This window comes from Pleuronectes platessa, chromosome 22 (genome assembly GCF_947347685.1).
Source record: "Pleuronectes platessa chromosome 22, fPlePla1.1, whole genome shotgun sequence".
NCBI lineage: Eukaryota > Metazoa > Chordata > Actinopteri > Pleuronectiformes > Pleuronectidae > Pleuronectes > Pleuronectes platessa.
This window is the reverse complement of record NC_070647.1, coordinates 9,499,229-9,517,828: the sequence shown is the minus strand read 5'-3', so window position 1 is coordinate 9,517,828 and position 18,600 is coordinate 9,499,229. Positions and strand designations below refer to the sequence as shown.

The window sequence follows — 18,600 nt, the reverse complement described above, 5'->3', positions numbered from 1 at the left end:
TGGAATTCTTCTAAAAAATGAAAGACACGCGTGAAATGGAACATGAAGTCTGGAGAGCGTGTCCAAAACATATGACTGTGACATGAAGCGAATTCAATCTCTTCTTTCCCAGAAAAAGAGCAACATCTTGAAAACATGTCACTTACGGACATCGTGCATGAGTGAGAGAAAAGCAGCAACTGTTGTTGGATGTGGAGAAGAGCGGAGACACGCTAACTGGAAGCAAAGTGCTCTGAGGAGATCCGGCTCCTGATGGATCTTGAAAAGGTGGCGGTGGAATATTTTAACTGTACGCTCACACTGTATTTTGTTTGAACACTGAAAAATAAAAGCAAGATTATTTATGTCTTATAAGTCTTAGGATGGATAGCAAACTATTTTTCCTTTCGTTAATGATCTTCAGTTTCTGCAGATCCGTTTTTTCAAGCCGCAGCTAAATCCCTTTTTTTCATTCACTTTATCAGTGGTCAGAAAGGTACTTTGCTATGTTTGAAATTATTTTTCTTTTGCACTCACATAGTCACACTTTTTCCCCCCCTGCTGGGCTGGTGCTGTTGAGTGCTGCCCTTAGCCCTCTCTCATGGACGTAATCCCACCAGGGGCCAGACCCTTTTGTTGCACCAAGACCCAAAGAGGCAGAAACCACTGACATACTATTTTAAGTATCCGACCTGTCAGCTTCGGCGTCACTTAAAATCCTGACTGTTTTCATTGTTTTGTTTTTTACGGAGGGGCTCTTGACTTCTGAGAACGGCGTGTAAGCCTCAGTGGAACTCCATAGAGGTGCAATCAGGTTCAGATACATCCAACGTTCCCATGAGCAGCGGAGACGTGGAATTCCACATGGTGGCCTCTGCTTACACAAGGCCTTCCAGCGCGGTTTAGGCCTGCCTGGGTGGATGGCATGTGCCCTAACCACACAGAAGGGGGTACGAGAGGATCAAAGTCCTCACAGCTATTTTTGGACGGCACCCTTAATGTATTCAGAAATGTTTATTTAGGCTTTATATAACTTACAAAACAATTTGAAGAGTATATTTTTATATGAGGAACGTGGCACTTTATGTCATTTATAGATGGGAAACAAAGTTGCTATTTACCAGTGTTTTCTAATGTCATTGTATTCAGATTTGAGAGTTATAAATTATTTGGAATTTATGTCTTTGATCAAGGTTCCTAAAGTTGTAAATACCCTATGTGTATTATTACCCGAGTGGCTCCGTCAATCTGGACGTGATGCTTCACAACTCATAGTAGCTCACAGGCGGTAAAACCATTGTGCATGAGTAGATCTGTGGAAGTTGATGGTAGATAGTACATTGGAAGCGTTAGATGAAGGAGACTGTTTCCAGTTGTCTTAATGGTGCTTTCGGTGACAAGGAGCAGCTCATTGCTGCCTGAAAAAGTGTAGTCATGACTTGAAATACAGCTAATTTAAGTTTATTGTCCTGTGGCTAAAACAAAGTCTGCATCACTTACAAATATGGACGGTTTGTTTTTTGCTTTTTTACCAATAAAATCTGAGTATCCTTGTAATGTCTGTTGAGTTTCATGTCACATCTTGAGTTTATTGGCCTCCTTATTAAAATCATTACAAAAAGCTGTTTGTCACTCACACAGTTCTTTATTGGGCATTTTATAAACATATTTGACCGGAACATGAAGCATGTGGTTTATACCCTGATTAAGTGTTTTTATGTTTTCCCTCTTTAAGGTCACCATCAAACCAGAAGGCACAGAGACAATATGGCTGAGGCCTGCTGGATAAAACGCTGATATGGGAAACTAGAACTTCTGGCCTTGACTGATGTGGTGCTAATGTGTTAGGAGGTGAACAGACGACCGTGGCCGTGCCACCTCATTCAGCCTGGCTGACTCGCACAGCCTCTTTCCTGTGGGACTGAAAAGCATTGCAGCCAGCCAGTCAAGCGCGAGTAACAGCTGTTTTGTTAGCCGTCTGAAATCCTGGGGACCGGAACCGCATAAGCTCCCACCACTATGCCGGTGGATTGAGGGGAGAGTCGAGCCGATTGTTTCAATACATTTTGTCATTAAAAATCTAATGCAGAGCAAACAGGGTGGAGCAGGGTGTGGGCAGGCCTGTAAAGCGCGGCATTGTTGAGGTGTCAGGACCATTCAGCTTATCCAGCAACGGGAGGAGCACGGAGGGATGTCATTCTGCAAACTAATGCTTCTGGTCTGATTCACTCACTCACACTTTTAGTTAGTATGCTCTCATCCATCCAGCACTCATCCACTATAATCGATCCACACAAGAAGCTGCAACACACACTCACATAACTTCAGCTAAATAGCACCTACATTATTTACTATAAATCTCTACAAAAGTCTATAATCCAGTAAAACTCTATTAAAGCTTGAAGAAAAAGTAGTTAAAGGTATAAAACCTGAGCTCGAAGATGGTTAACGATCGATGAAGCTCGCTATAAGCCCTCATGGTTTATTCATCTATATGACTGCATAAGATAGAAATAGAAGATTAGGAATGAGTGGATGAATAAGGATGGATTCACTAAACTATGTTGAGTATAAAACTCTGTTAATAGAAGAAGCACTGCAAAAGCCAGCACAGGCAGAGTGACAGACTCATGCTGTACACTGAGCGTTGTTGTTAAGTTACAAAACATGCATAGTTTATTCTTTGTTAATGCCTTTCGCAATGTCCTTAGATTATTTTATTTATTTTAAAGAGGTTTGAAGAGGAAAAAGGAAAATGTTGTTGTCTCTCTGGTAAAGACACAACCATATATTCAGCTGTTGTGGTGAGGGGTTTTTGTGGTTGTTCTCTGTTTCACGGTTAAGGCAGAGGTCACTATGGGCCTGGAATTAAACCCCCAACCCCTGGTGGTAACATCAGTGTCAGTGGAAAGTGAAAAGACCCGGACACTGTGGTGCGTTTTGTCCTTGGACAGACCACAAAGCATCAGTTGCGCCAAAAAGGTACCAGCATGAGCTTGTCCGTCCTAAACTCTTCATTTCCCAGTCTCCAGTCTCGACAGAGCGAGAGCTGCTGAGGTCCTTTTGAATATTGTTAAGCTCCTCTGAGCATGAGTAATACTTCTAGTACTAATACGAATTCTTTGACCCTGACTATAGATATATTTAAATTAAAAAGCAGTTTACTTTTATCTGTGGAATGTCATGTTTCTCCAGACAGGCACAAATCTTTTTGTTCCGTTTCTTAAATACTGGATAACATTAAGGAGGCTTCAGTACATTATAAGTACATGTTCACACAAGCGCATGCACATGTACTTTATTCCCTCCTGAACAATGACTTCACGTGAGAACCTGCTAGTGGGTCGAGGCTCTCTCTTCTTCCTGGCTGCTGCTCCGAGGTTCTTACGAGTCTTTCCTCACAGTTTTGAGCAGCAAACCTCCATCTCGCTCCTCCACCATGAATCCCAGCTCCCTGAGGGCAGAGTAGTCAGCGGGGCCGCGGCGTTCCAGCTCAGCCACCAGCTCCTGGTTCGGCACGTTGTTCTCAAGGAGGTTCCTGATGGCAAAGATGGCCCACTGGCTGATGACTGAAGGTTATCCAGTTAAGGAAATGATCAGAAATTTAAACGGGAATTCAATTAACTGTGGAAGCTTCAATGCAAATGTTCTTTGAGTGGGGTGATGTCAGGCATTATGAACTGTACTGTGGTTCTGTCGCTTCGCTTGTGATGCATTCAAATAAGCAAATGCAAGTGCTGTCCACCAGCATCACTCTGCTTTCTGTGACACAAACTGCAGAAACCAAACCTATAGAAAGGTCGCTCACGAGCCAAGCTAACCATGCTGCGAAGTGGGCCATGAAAGGCAATGGACATAGACACCACAATAACCAAACAAGTTAAACTCATCCCTCTCAAGTTTCATGCAGAAATCCAATTAACCTTTTAAATTGCCAATCTGTCACTGAACAGAAACAAATGCCAACGTGAAACCAGTGGAAGGTGTGACCAGTGTGTGTGTGTGTGTGTGTGTGTGCGTGTGTGTGTGTGTAAGCATGTACAAGAGTGTGCATGGGGACAGAAGATGGGCTCAGACTATTGACCTGGTTAAAGAACAGCCTGGCACCCCGCCCACTGCTTAGCAAACTGATACCAACTGGTAGCTGGAAGCCAAGCAGAGGCCGAGGATAAGAAGCTGGCACAAAAACACATATGTACACTCTCTCCCAGGTCAAAGGTCAAACCCTGCTGGTTCACATCAGTTGATTGTACCAAGTTGCAGTGGGAGCGGGGCCTCCAGTGACAGTGCAGGGTTTTCACTGTATCAGGTTAACAAGAGCAATCTGATGCAAACCCATAAAACAGACAAATCCCATCTGTGTGACGCCTGCACTGTACTCTTATTGTTGACAGTGTGTCAAACAGAGGCCATAGTTAGTGGTGCTGTTTTATTGAATCATATCATAGTGATGCGTGTGATAATATTCTGCTCCTCTCGTTTCAGTGTCTGTGAGGCTGATAAAACATTGAAGCATATCAATATGCAATCTAATACAAAAGCACCAACGTGGTAGAAAAATGCAACAATATACAGAAAGGTTCACATAACAGAATGCAAATTGCATTCCTAACAAACCAGTGATATAGTGCTACCGGGAACATGTTAACCTCCAACTGAACTTCCAGAACCAAGTTTCAAAATTTGCAACTTATGTACATTTTGTTTCCAGGTCAGACAAAGGATACATGGGTTGTTGCTGTCTATGTTGCTGTTGTCCAGGATGAGGGGGATGCCTTCCAGCTCTCTCACCTGAGGAAAACAAATTCAGTGACATGTTAAAGAATGAACTGGTATTGATTAATCAAATAGCAATTACATTTACTGACAGTCTTCAAGCAGTGATGACACACGACAACATTTCATCGCTTCGAGTTTCATGGTTGTGTCTGTAGACAATAACTTAAATTAAGTAATCCTGCAAAAACAAAAGAAAACCTAAGGTAACATTTGTGAAAAGCGACGTTTGTGTTTTGATAACCTTCTGACACATTTTCAAAGCAATAGGTGAGTGTCAAATGAGAAGCAGCAACATGTTTTGTGTGCTTTGTCTGATGGCCATGCTTTCTGTGGTCTGACAAAGCAAACATACCACAGGCCCAGGCTGCCCGCTCTCATCACCACCGTTTAAATCTTCCATAGAAACATTTGGTTGAATCGTAGGATTTGGTCGAGCGGTGCAGTCTAGCCAGCAAATACTGTCTCAAGAAAAAACAAAGTACAAATTCATTATGTAAAGGAACGGATTCGACCCGAGCGTCCCTGTCCCGAGGGGAGCCTCATGTCTATGCAGAAGCAGCAGTGTGGTTGTGGGTTAGTGTGCGACCGTCACAACAGGGTGATCTGCTCTGTGTCATTCCTCCGATTCTATAGGCTCAATTGTTGACTTTGCTTACTGTTGCCCTCCTCTTGCCTTTGTGGTCGCCCTTCAAATACACTACTGGGAGCTCCAGAAACACCGCCGAGCTGCTGAGTTTCAGAAAATGTAAATGTCATTTCAACTGTCAGAGACACAAAGTCGCTGACGGGCACAAGCACCCAGGTCTGCGTTTTCCACTTTCATGGAGATTGTCTGAAGTTGCTTACATTATGTCCAAACCCATAAAGAGATGAATAACAAGTGACTGGACCCCGACTTCAGCTCGGTACAGGCAGTTCCGTGCTTTGCATGCACATCTTAAATTACTATATCTCCCAAAGGTGAACAGAATGACATTTCGTTTACTGGAAGAGATCTTAGTGAAAACAGATATGGGGTGATTTCTGACCACTGACAGACCACAGATCAGCATCCATAAATATTATAGAGAGGCCAACTGAGGGTGGCCGTCCCACAAGCATTCCACAAATCTGTTTCTATTAAGAGGGACTGGGTCTATAATGTACCAAAGATAGAGGCCAACTCCTCCCTATCCACTTCATTATTTATCTGTTTTTTATGTTAATAGTCAGATGCTGACAGACGGAGACAAACTGATAAAATCACCACAGAGGGAATGTTTCACGTTACAGTGCAAAACCAAACAGTTGTGTTGAAAGAACTGGTAAACTCGGAGTCACAGGAACACACACGGCCTCATGCTCCATTAGATATTACACTAATGTGCTCCTCACTTTTTCTCAGTCCTCACACGTCGCGTGGTTTGATGAGGATTAGATGCAAATGAAGTTAGAGCTAGATCTGACTACGATGGCTGAAGCCTCATTCTCTCCTTGACTGTTAACCCCATTAACTTTGACTGATCAAGGGTGGATTAGGAAAGAAAACTACCCAATGAAAGAAAATACAAGTATTCGGAATTAAAATAATATCAAGGGCCTTAATTACCCTTCTGTCAAATATATTTTTTTTCCAAACCATCATTATTTGCACTGTTAGGGATTATATAAATGATTAGTAATCAATGGATCTGTTTTTAATCCAAACCTTGTTCTGGTTGTTGGTGTTGCTGTAACAGAGATTTCCTATTAGCCGGATGAGATGAGCCTTGAAGCCGGTGACAGGAGAAGAGTCTCCATCTCCACCGAGGGAGGAGAAGTTCTGAGCAGCACTGAACATATTCTTACTGGCCTTCCCTATGGTGTGCACCTGCCTCAGGAGCTCTGCAGGGAAAACGTAAATGGGGAAAAGCAGAAAGTTTTGAGAAAAGGAGAACATACATTTACATAGCCTGGTAAATAAAAAGTATTTTTATTTACCAGGCTTTAGTTGAAACCAATACGGCTCCTCACTCAGAAGATGGAATTGGATTTCCAGATAAATTTACTTTCGACATGTTGTTTAAATAACCAATTATGTGATTTCTGTCAAACTTATCTGCATTTGCGAGAAGGAATTTAATCTCTTTTCCTGTGGGTGATTTAATGGGGATCTGGATCTTCCAAAGCACCATTTCAAAGAGTATCTATGGTGTGTAGCTGACATATTTACCCTAAGACAGCCAAATCTGACCCACAGACTCCAGTTGTGGAACCGGTCAGTGAGGTTGTGAGTGTGTGAGTGTGTGTTTTCATTTACCAACAGTGGTCGGGAGAAGGTCAGGCTGGTCCTGCAGGAACATGAACCGTCTCTGGTCTGAGGTCATCTCACACAAAACATCAAGCAGACTGATCACTGTCAGTGCCTCCTGCAGGACCTGCGGGGGATTACAACCAACGTGTGTCAGTCACTAAAGGAAAAGGATCGGAATGGTAATACTGCTATTGGAAAAAACACTCCAGAAAATGAGAATGTGGACTTTTCAAACAAATCCATTCAAAAGTTTCACATAGTTTGAATCCAAATCTTAAAATCTAGTTTATCTGTATCTCCGTACCTCATTGCTGGAGGCAGAACCAGTGGCAAGTGTGAGCACTGCTCCACAACCTGTCTGGAAGGAATGAGCCACGAAACGAGCCACGCTGGGTGGGACGCCGCACTCCTCGGAGTCTTCCTCTTTTAGCTGGGCAAAGAGCAGCTCCAGCAACGTCACTCTGAAAACAACAAATCTGTAAGTTACATATCTCGGGCACAATTTTAGATTTAAACATTGGTTTTCTGTATCTGTTCTGGTTGGTGATTCTATTACATGTAGGCAGGATCAGAATCTGAAACCACTAAACTAGATTTAACAAAACTGTCTCCCAGTATGTCAGTTTCTGTGGGAGACAGTCTTATTCATTTCGATGCATGTTTGTCTCTGCAGTGAAAGTGACGTACCGTTCAAGGTGAGACATCCCTGTGTACATGCTCTCCACCAGAGCTGAGGATTTGAGAAAGTGCTGTGTTGCAATGAGAACCCTGTAAATTTAATAAATACAAATTAAAACGTTACCAATGAGAAGTGGAAAATGTGAATTCTTTACACATGAACTAAATATTGCATCACGCACACCATCACGGACACATATACACACGTACGTCCAGTCCAGGTCAGGTTGAGTCCTACAGAGCTCCATCACCCTGAGTGCCAGCTGGATGTTCTGTGGCTCTGACATGTCCTCCACCTTGGCTTCATCCAGACATGTGTGGAGAACCATGGAGGCGTAGTTCACCGTCTTCTCATCCTTAGCCCCGAGCAGCTCCCTGCTCACACATGTTCAGCAATAGATTAAATTATAATGTTTTCCAAACTTTATTTCGGACAAAACGGTGTTAAATAGTGTTTTTCTTTACTGATACACAACTATAACAGCCGTTGTGTCACACACAACTTACAGGAAAAGATTTGGGAAGCTCAGCCGCCAAATGTCATCTTTACACATTTGGTGTCCCACGGCCAAGTTACCGAGGAACTGGATCCCACAACGCAGAGCTGGAAGACATGGTGTATAATAGGTTAATATGTACAAGGCTCGTTCTTAAGATCATCTGATTTTATCAGTATGGATGAATGACCCAATTCAGGACTTACTTTCATATATGCCATCGGTACTCTCCCAATGTGTGTTCTGAAGGAAGTGCAGAAGTTTAAGCGATACATCGATGAAGCCGAGCTCCCTAGATGAAGAAAATTTGATTATTTTGTGCTTGAAGTATATTTAGATGAGTCCCTGCTCATCTCTTTGGTTAAAGCTATTGGCAGGTGGACATAATAACATGAACATGATCAGGTGCCATAGGCAGATATGTAATTAAAAATGTATGCACATTAATCATAAAAACATCTGTATTGGCAAAATATGCTTCTGTCTGGTGCTGGTGAGAGATGGACATTTAGTCATTTGACAAGTTCACATTAAAAGCTTCTATTTAGAGCTGATCGTAACATCACATTCATTGATGACGTTAGTTCTGAGTGGCACTTCTAACTTGAGGGGACGTTCACGTGAATTTTCCCAGTCAGGAACACATTTTCCAAATATTCCAACACCATTGGAATGCACTATAAGCCTACAGTTAATGTTGGAATCTTGTTGAGACTGTGTCAAAGAGGTGTTGATTCGTAATTTGTGAGACTATACTATTCAAATTAAGTAGAATAACTGAAATGACTTGTTTGTTTGCTAGAAAGATTTGGGAAAGAGTGCTAGAGGATGTGTGGGTGGTAGTGGTATGGGTCGGGGAAGAAAGTATTTAATTTGGTGAGGATCCATGGAATCATTTAAAGCTTTTAATGAACAATGTAGGATTGGGTGGTAGTGGTATGGGTCGGGGAAGAAAGTATTTAATTTGGTGAGGATCCATGGAATCATTTAAAGCTTTTAATGAACAATGTAGGATTGGGTGGTTCTTTTTATATTTTCACTTTTTTCCCAGGGAATAATTCATAGACCTTGAAGGAAAAGTTGGTCCTTTCTAGATTAGCTAAGAATATCCGCAGGTGAAGACCCTCCTGTCTCAACCACACTGCGTTGTATCAGGAATCACCTGAGCAGACTCTGGTTGCGTGTGCTCTGGACACAGGAGTTCCTCTGGGCCCTGAAGCACTCGGCGCTCAGCTGCAGCTGCAGGCCGACGGACTGCTGGTCCTCGCTGGTCTCTCCGGCGGCCTGCAGCTCGTCGCTGAGCCTGGTGAGGACCTGCAGGAGACTGGAGAACGCCTGCTCCTCCACGGCATCCCTGACAGGAAGTGGACAGACAGAGAAGAGGAAGGCAGCAGTTTTAATTCAGGCCAGTGGTTCGTAAACATGAGGGAAGCTGAGGAAATGAATGTGGAGTGAAGCTGAACTTCAATTTGCACAGTTGATTTCTTCTTGAAGCTTCACTCTTTGCTGGGATACTGGCATCATCAGTGATATTAGTTCTGTTGCTGTGACAATCCACAATGTCTGCTGTGAAAACTGTGAATCTGAATATCTACTGTTATTATTAGAGTGCAGCTTCGTTGTAGTCGTATTACGGACTAAACTCACAAAGCTAATACTGGAACTCAGCACTCTGAATAATGGAGCAGCCCTCAGGATGTGAGCAGTGACTCCAGGCTACATTAGCCTGGAAGCTAACGCCCTAAGTTTCCGTTGATTAAAGGCCGGAGACAACATGTCCTCACCTGTACTCTCTGTCCCGTAACGCAGCCGTGAACGTCTTCAACACCTGCAGGTGCTCCGCCCGGTGTTTTTCATTCAAAAGGCCGCCGAGAGACGCAGAGATGTCCTGGTTGCTAACAACTGCCATGTTGCCTGCTTACGAGCGTGCGGGCGGGACTTCCGGGTGAGTATGTGCCGCGCTATTGGTTGAGCCCCGGGTACGGAGGCGGAGTCAGAGCATGTGCTGCTGTTTTGACTCAGCTGTTCGTCTCCCCTGCAGCCAGATGTGACGGACAGCTGCTGGGATGACTCTGCTACTCTCTGCTACTAGAGTCCCATCCCAGTACCAAGTGATGGGAGGATTTATACTGGGAGTCAGAGATTGATTTGGTCAAAACACAGTTGGTGGACCCTCCTTTTCACCCCCCCCCCCCCTTTCATCACACTCCCTGACTCCAAGTCATCTCAATAAGAAGTGGATTATAAATATAGAATCGAGAGGAATATAGAGCATGATGAAATGAAAGAAAGTAAGGAAGGAAGGGTGGATAGTTAGATAGATAGATAGATAGATAGATAGATAGATAGATAGATAGATAGATAGATAGATAGATAGATAGATAGATAGATTAATCCACAAAGGGAGAGTGCAATGTTAAAGCAACAACTGCAACCTAAGGCAGGTAAGACTATATTTCAATATATACCTACATAAACTACTAGTTAGTAATTTATGGTAAATATATGAGTACATTAGTAAATATAAAATAAATAGGATTATGATATTAAGTCATTATAATCTGCTTTAACACTGAGCCTCAATCTGAACACTCTGCTGTCTTAAACCAGTAGATTGAGCAGTGGACTTGATATGATGTGTTTTCCACCTTAAGATGTGTAAAGAATAACGCAACACATTAAACATGTATTAAAATCATGTCACATGTAAAACATATGCTACCATGACAAAAGCCTTGAAGAGCATCCATCCATCCATCGTCATCCAACACAATCACCTCTGGTTAAAACATCATCATCTCTGCCTGTGCTATATTTAAACATGCTGCACAACATTACACCCACTCATTTCTGAGGTGGAAGTTTTGCAAGTTGCAGCTGCAGCCACATCTTAAATCAGTTCGCCTGAGGCCACAGTTAAAAGGTCTGAAGATCGTTTCATTGAGGTCCGGACACGTTGTGGGACAATTGTTGCAGCTGCAGACAAAAAAAAATAAAAGAAGCCACAGGACAAGCCTCTGAGATTTCCATGTAAAGTGGTGGCGTTTAGATTACAGGATTTTCCTCCACATGCTTGTCCCCTGTGTTTTCACTGGCAGGGCGCAGCACAGAAGTGGTGAGAGGCCGATCAACATGGAAGAGGGTGGATTATGGATGGTAAGAGGTATCCACCTCAAGCAATTTGTCAGCTTTGAGATGAATATTCCAAGAAGCAAACATTCCCGGTATAGGACTCCCATTATTCATCCTCCTTTGAGCCGAGAAACTGGAAATACCCTCACAAACTGGAAGTGGTGTAGGGTGCGATGAAGAATCAGAAGAGTTGGGTTACAGGAAAAACAGGACATCCTCTCAGGTTTTAGAAATCCTGGAAACCTAAATTATGCCGACTAGAAGAGGACTGGAGCAGTGGTGGAGCTTTCCTCAGTGAAAACACAAATACAAATAACAGCACCAAGTCTTTATTATTCACGGACACTTTTATGGCCCGACTGGTTATGGCCCAGCTGGTTAGAAGCAGATGAATGAAGCAAACATCAGATAGTTCCAGGGGGTTACACAACTGTCTACAGAAGTGGCACTCATGACAACATAGTCTGAATTCAAATTAAACACAAAGGACAGTGGTTAACGAGACAATAGCTGGTTATTGCCTTCAGGGAAGTAGTTTTCCTTTATGTTTGTTTGTTTTATGCAATAATTATGCAAAAACTACAAAATCAATATCCACAAACTTGATGGAAGGAAGCAGTATGGGTCAGGGACAAACCCAGTAAATGCTGGTGCTGTTCGGGGGAATTGATAATTATATTTTGACTTTCCTTTGGCCCTCATCGAACTTTCTAAAAAACAAGGGCCTGCTGTGAACTCATGTCCTGGATGGGTTGCAAACTGCAACTGTTATTGTAATGTTCCTCACAATAAATGTGGCATTATTTAAATGCGACTTGCCAAGTTACGTGTTATTTCACCAATGTAGTACTTTCCTTCCCTTCTTGACTCGGCTCAGAACTCAGAGATAAAGATGCGTATGACGACAACATTCTGATGGGAAATGGCTCCTGACTTGACATAATTCATAGCCACCGTCACCTCCAGATCCCGGGGGCCAATGATCGGTTTGACCTGCCGCACAACACCTGAGGGACGACTCAAATTCAGTATAGGCACATATATAAAAAGAAGTAAATGTGTATAATACAATAAGTGATTTGGTAAAGGATCGACTGCCTGGGTCCAAGTGGCACGATCTCCTCTTACCCATAATCTTGTTCTGGTGGAAGCGCCTCTGCACGTCGAAGGAGAACTGTTCATCAGCTGAAGTGATCTCGAAAAAGATATTAGTCGCTCTCCTGGGATCGGCAGGGTAAGCTGCAACGACGGTCCGCAGGAAAACAATTTCTGTCGGGCGAAAGGGTTTTCAAGCTTTTATTAGTCCAATGGAGGAAAACCACAAAAGTGCATCCGCGTCTACAAAATCTGATATTTGTGCTGCGATTAAACAATTGTGCTGTGGGTTGGAATATGTAATTGAATCTCATGCGCTGTGGCAGGTTGGAGGACGGAAATTTCAATGAGGCTGCAAATAATTGCTTTCAGAAGCTACTGAATCGGGTAATATGATACAAAATCTTAATGAAGGCACATGCAGATAATCAACTGTGAATGTCAGAAAGCGGTATCTAAGAAATTAATTTGCCGTACCAACGGGTGCGCGGAAGTCTATGAAGTATGGCAGAGAGAGGAGGGTGTAGGTGATGATGTGGACGGGGTTCAGAGCACAGTTGGTGTCCCCAAATGGGCAGGCCTTAATACAACGTAACCCCATCGATACATCCGGTCTGGATCTATAACAGAAAGACAGCCATGACACCAAAACATATGAGAAAGTATGGAGGGAATCAAAATGGGGCGGAAAAGGAGTCACGACGTGTTCAAAGAAAAGAGGAAAACAGGCATACAGACATATACAGCAGTTCGACCAAAAGATGACTTGAGCAGTAAGAGAAAAACCCTGGCAGCACCTGAATAGCCCCATAGACCTCTCTGGTTAACCAAGCGACGAGTGCCTCAGAGAGAGGCCAAACCGTGGAATCGTGTTCGTGAGGGTTCCCCCAGTGTGAAGACAGTGCCGCTTTCAAACATAACCTCAGAAAGTGCAGCGTGAGCGGAGCCGTGTAATAAGCAGCGAGCAGGTGAGTCCAAGTTGTTCGCTCAAAGGCCAAAGCCACAGGGATGATTGTGTGGTTGAAAACCGACTAGGAGAAAATCAGCAGAGGGAATGTTAAAATGAATGTCTCTTGATTTGGTCAAATTACATCATATTAACACTGATGGAAAAGAAGGAAATGTAAAAAGTTTGACTGTATACGTTTAAGGGCATTCACTATAGTCCATACCTCCGAGAAGGCCCAACATTCCCCTCATGAAACCACATTTAAATTCACTAGATTCAGATACTATTCAGATCTGCAACATATTGCACACACTCCCTTAAACATGCCTGACGTTTTAAATCAAGATCCAGGAATTATTCTCTGACAAATCAACAATGTTAAAGAAAGTGACCAGAATAAATCCTGGATCCACGCAAGAATTCTGTGGCTATTTTCCTGACCCACACCGAGTTCTGCCACAAAGTTTCACAGAAATCGGCTCAGTAGTTTTTGGGTAATCCTACTAAAAAACAATAAAACAAAAATGTCTATAATAACAAATAATACTAATAAAAATCGGTTGAGCAGTTTTGTGCGTAATACTGCAAAGACAACAAAGGGCCGAAAATATAACCTCATTTTCAAAATAAAATAAAATTTGAGATGTGATTATCATCATCACAGAGTGTTTCATTATTTAATCATGTATATATTAAATAATTTAGCATTTTATAAATTAGGTGGTCATATAATCCCCCAAAATTCCATCTATGCATTTTCAATCAGCTCTACATTCACCAAACACTGAAAGAGGGAACAGAAAATTGTGTGGTTGCATTTATCCAGAGCAGCTAGCAGGCCTTTCGGTATCATTTACAGTAGATTTACTGATAACCACCCAATACCAACACTAAAAGCTCCATCCATCATGTGAGCCGTAATGCCGCTCCACCACTAATTGAGAGCCCACGCTGGCCGGGCCCCAGGTGCCCATAAATAAGTGCCACGCTTGTTTTTCTTTGCCGTCCGCTGAGGCGAGGCCTGTTTGATCCTACGGTGAGGCCGCTTGGAGTGGATCATAGGAAAAGTTGGTTTCTACATTAGAAAATGGCCACAGAGGAGGAAGCACGAGAGTGGTGGCAGAACCCATTGGCTGAATGTGTGTGTGTGTGTTTGTGTGTGTGTGTGTGTGTGTGTATGTGTGTGTGTGTGTGTGTGCTTAGATATTAAAGAGTGAAAAGCCATTTTTATCAGTCACTTTTTTTTTATTCCAGTCACGTAGAAAGTACAAATAAAGTGAAGCTGCCGCAGAGACCTGAGGTACACTGAGCTTCCATCACCAATTTATTAACAATAGTGTTGTGGAGAGCTGCAGCAGATTATGAGCTCCATCTAGTGGTGAAAGAAATATTATACCCACAGCTGCATCATATCCCAGAGTAAATAACAAAAAGGCCTTGAGAGTAGTCAAAACAGCTGAATTAAAATAAACTACCTCCTCTTCTAATGTTTTTACTACACTTTAGCATGTAGGGTCCAGGACTACTATGAGTCTCTCAGCAAGACACCGAAGTGAAGTGTTTCTTCCAAAATGTCAGATTTGTCTGTGCAGTGAGATTCTGCCTTTTTTAACCATAAATGTGACAATTTATTTTTGTCGCCATAAGGAAGAGAAGCTGAGTAATACCTGGACCACACACACACACTTCTAAATAAGGATTAGTTGAAATATAACAAAAGTCGGAAATGTTACAAATGGATGCTGGGAAAGAAAAGAAAAGTGATGAAAAAGCAAAACCACAATTAGTGGTGGATACGAGACTTGAAATATTAGCTGTATTATTTATTATTAGTTTCAATAGTTATTTGTGTACATTTTTCAGAGACTTCTAATATGGCAGAGTCCTCTAGGGTCAGATTGGCTGCTCGTGTGTGACAAACACAGCAATTTTGGCCATGTACAGATGTGCCGTCCCGAAACGGGTTAGCCTCATCTCCACGGACAGAAAGAAGTCCCGAGGCTCGGACAAGGCACGGCGCAGGGAGATCACTCCTCCGTGGGCCTGATGCTGCACGATGAAGTATCCCTCCTCGTCTCCGGACGCTATGCTCAAGAGCATGTCGTCTCCCAGGACCGAATTGGACGGCCCCATCCTGAAAACGTCGGCGGGGACGGGAGTGTTGGCGGGGAAGCTGACGTTGTAGAAGGAGATTCTCAGCGGAAGCGAGAGACATGGCGCTGGGTCCCGTGTGAACTCGCAAGTTACGCGCTCACAATGGCTGAAAGGGAAGACACGAAAGGAAGGGCTCATTGGATGGAGGGAGGAAATGCTAAAAGACGCACAGAACAGAGAGAAGTCTGGAGATGTTCTGTCGACGAAAGCCGCAGGAGAACGTCAACAACCGGCCAAAATCAAAGTGACATCAAAGGAGATATGAGTCAATAAAAACCGTAACAGGACGGAGTCTTAAAGATGGAATATAAGTGTGAGAGATGCATCATGCACAGCTCAGGGGGGACAAATCGACAGTTTCATTTCAACAGCTCGATATAACCAAGAAGCTCTAATCTCTCACCCCTGTGACACTTGTCTGAAGTTCTGAGGACACTGGAGGGACAGGCAGCGGAATCCTCCGTGGACGTTGAAGCAGCTCTCAGACACAGAGCAGGTGTGAGTCTCTGCTGCACATTCATCAATGTCTGAAAACACGGGAGGAAATAAACGTTAAGACAGGAAATGAACATATCAGTATGGAGAACCTTGGACAGTATTTTAATTATTAATATTGTCACAGGGGTGATACTTGGATTCCTTTTAAAAACATCCGATCCTGAAAGCTGAAAATGTCTGAAACGGGTAGAGGTTAAGGTTTTTCCTCTGCTGACCTTGACATGTGCGTCCATTGGGGGTTAGCGTGTAGCCAGTGGACGGGCAGGTGCAGTAGAAGCTTCCCGGGGCATTGGCGCATTGGTATGAGCACACGTGACCTCCAGCAGGCAGAGCGCACTCATCAATATCTGAGAGGAGGAGACGGACATATCGATGAGTGAAACCAGTAAATCATCCTGCAATGAGGTCTCTTACATTAAAAGAAAACATTTCCTTCCCCTCCACGTGAGTAACAGCCAATGAAAAGCATCAAAAACAAACCGTCACATGTTATCCCATTGATGTCACTCAGCTGGTAGCCATGGCGGCAGTAGCACTGGTAGGAGCCGTACACGTTGGAGCACTCCTGGCTGCACGGGTTCGCCTCACACTCGTTGACATCTGTCGGCATGAGAGGGAAAGGTACCAGATGTTTCTATACAACTTGTACTTGAACACAAATCGGGTTCTACTCTGCGCCCATCACACGCCTGTGTAAGAAGGAAAATGTCTATGCAGCGTGTAACTGGATTTATTTAGTCAACAGAGGCTCAGACGTGATCTAAGTCAGTCTACCTTCACAGTTTCTGTTGTCATGGGACAGTCTGAAGCCCGTGGTGCAGCCGCACAGGTAGGACCCCTCGGTGTTCTCGCACTTATGGCCACAGAGTCGTCCGGGATAGTGCCTGCACTCGTTGATATCTGCAGAGCACACGGAGGACAGGTCGTGAATTACAGATCTGAAGCGCTGTCGATGTGAAAATACTAATTCAACAGACATATAGGACACAAAAGGTGAATACAGTACCTTCACACAGTCTGGCGATGCTGTTGAAGACGAAGCCAATTCTGCACTCACAGCGGTACGATCCCACAAGGTTCACACAGCCGTGGATACCACACACATCTCCTGTACGACACTCGTCTACATCTGTGAGGAGAGAGGCCAGCGAGTGGGAGAGAGACAGAGGAAGGGAAGTAACATGGAGATTAATGTGAAATACAATAATAAAGCCTTAGACTGAACATATGTTGGACAGCTCCCCAAATGTATTATTTAATTTGTTTTTTGATGCTGTAAAATCAGGGTCATGATTGACAGCGGACACTGATTTACAATTGATTGAACGCATGTATCGCCACTTGCAGGCATACAACTGCCTGCGTGAACGGTAACAACTTTATGGGCAATAGCACGAGCATGCACATAGCTATACGATTTAGTAATAGAGCAAAACACCAAGTTATAGATCTCCTAGTTATCATGAGAAGTGTAAAGGAATGTTGGTTCATTATAGAACGTTTACAGTCTCTGATTTACACTCTATGATTTACACACAGCACATACATGTATGAGCTTCTACCTTCACAGCGCTTGCCGTCCTGGATCAGATGATAGCCTCTTCCACAGCTGACTGTGTTCCTGCGGCAGGTGTAGGAGCCCTCTGTGTTGATGCAAGTGTGTCCAGGCAGGCATGGACCGGTGTTGGCCACACACTCATTTATATCTGAGACGACAAAATCCAGCAAACCAGCTCAGCTTTTTTTCCCCTGTGGAATGTTTTTACTTGAGAGTGACACCAAACTCACCGATACAGCGGCCGATGGCGTCCTGGATGAACCCTCCAGTGCACCCCTCCGTCGGGTGGCAGCGGAACGAGCCAACTGTGTTGTTGCACGTAAAGTCTGGTCCGCAGTTATGGGTCCCCAAAGCACACTCATCAATATCTGGAACAAGCAAGATGATTGCATCATAAATACACAGTGCATCTGAACAAATACTCTGCATATTTTAGGTGGATTTTAATTGCAGGATTAGAAGATTTAGCACGTAGTAATTACAGCAAGCCATATTGGGATCTGATTTTTTTTTTTATTATTATATTTATGTAATTTCCACAGTGGTCCTGACTGGTTACCTTTGCAATTGTTGTTATCCTGGAGTTCGTACCCAGTACCACAGCTGGTTTCCCTCTGACAGCGGAAGGAGCCCTCTGTGTTGATGCAGGTTTGGCCGGAGACGCAGTTGTGGCTGCCCAGTTGACACTCGTTAATATCTGAGGAGAGAGAGAAAGCCACTACATCATTTGAAACTTGTATACTGGAGCATTTTCACATGACAACATTACAACTCCCCAAAAGTGAAGCCATAGGTTCTCAGTCGCCACCTGGTGGCTGGCTGCAGAATAGGTCATAGATCCCGCCTCGTCCATGTTAACTGATTGGACATGGACCAAACTAAAAAAATCAAAGTAGATATTACATTTTCGCATTACGTACCTTCACAATTCACTTCATCATTTTCCAGCTGATAACCATCACGGCAGTCACATGTTCCATTAGCTGCACTCAGCTGAGAGCAAGAGGAG

The 18,600-nt window shown here is 43.5% G+C and overlaps 2 protein-coding genes across 2 annotated transcripts in view; both read right to left on the bottom strand.

The window, feature by feature from the left end:
* Positions 1-1,604: 1,604 nt before the first annotated feature.
* Positions 1,605-10,130, bottom strand: atxn10 (ataxin 10). Its single transcript, XM_053414838.1, has 11 exons — positions 9,990-10,130; positions 9,368-9,559; positions 8,412-8,497; positions 8,216-8,312; positions 7,919-8,083; positions 7,718-7,798; positions 7,335-7,491; positions 7,037-7,154; positions 6,446-6,621; positions 4,707-4,770; positions 1,605-3,548 (listed from the first exon to the last, which is right to left on the bottom strand). Exons 1-11 carry the CDS (start codon positions 10,112-10,114, stop codon positions 3,364-3,366), a joined length of 1,446 nt encoding a protein of 481 aa, XP_053270813.1. The 5' UTR covers positions 10,115-10,130; the 3' UTR covers positions 1,605-3,363.
* A 2,080-nt stretch (positions 10,131-12,210) lies between these two features.
* Positions 12,211-18,600, bottom strand: part of LOC128428825 (fibulin-1) — a 9,259-nt gene continuing 2,869 nt past the window's right edge. Inside the window, exons 5-16 of the mRNA XM_053415078.1 lie at positions 18,512-18,600; positions 18,151-18,288; positions 17,822-17,959; positions 17,596-17,739; positions 17,040-17,162; positions 16,808-16,933; positions 16,514-16,633; positions 16,249-16,380; positions 15,939-16,062; positions 12,910-13,046; positions 12,466-12,606; positions 12,211-12,344 (exon numbers count right to left, since the gene is read on the bottom strand). The exon at positions 18,512-18,600 is cut by the window's right edge and continues 1 nt beyond it. Of these exons, the coding sequence (XP_053271053.1) occupies positions 12,211-12,344; positions 12,466-12,606; positions 12,910-13,046; positions 15,939-16,062; positions 16,249-16,380; positions 16,514-16,633; positions 16,808-16,933; positions 17,040-17,162; positions 17,596-17,739; positions 17,822-17,959; positions 18,151-18,288; positions 18,512-18,600 (1,546 nt within the window). The remainder of the gene's footprint in view (positions 12,345-12,465; positions 12,607-12,909; positions 13,047-15,938; positions 16,063-16,248; positions 16,381-16,513; positions 16,634-16,807; positions 16,934-17,039; positions 17,163-17,595; positions 17,740-17,821; positions 17,960-18,150; positions 18,289-18,511) is intronic.

Coding starts and splice junctions, on each gene's coding strand:
- atxn10 (XM_053414838.1), bottom strand. CDS start 10,114: ATGGCAGTTGTTAGCAACCAGGACATCTCTGCGTCTCTCGGCGGCCTT. Junction 7,799..7,918: donor CAACCTGACCTGGACTGGAC/GTACGTGTGTAT, acceptor TTAAATTTACAG/GGTTCTCATTGCAACACAGC. Junction 6,622..7,036: donor CCTTCTCCCGACCACTGTTG/GTAAATGAAAAC, acceptor TTTTCCCTGCAG/AGCTCCTGAGGCAGGTGCAC.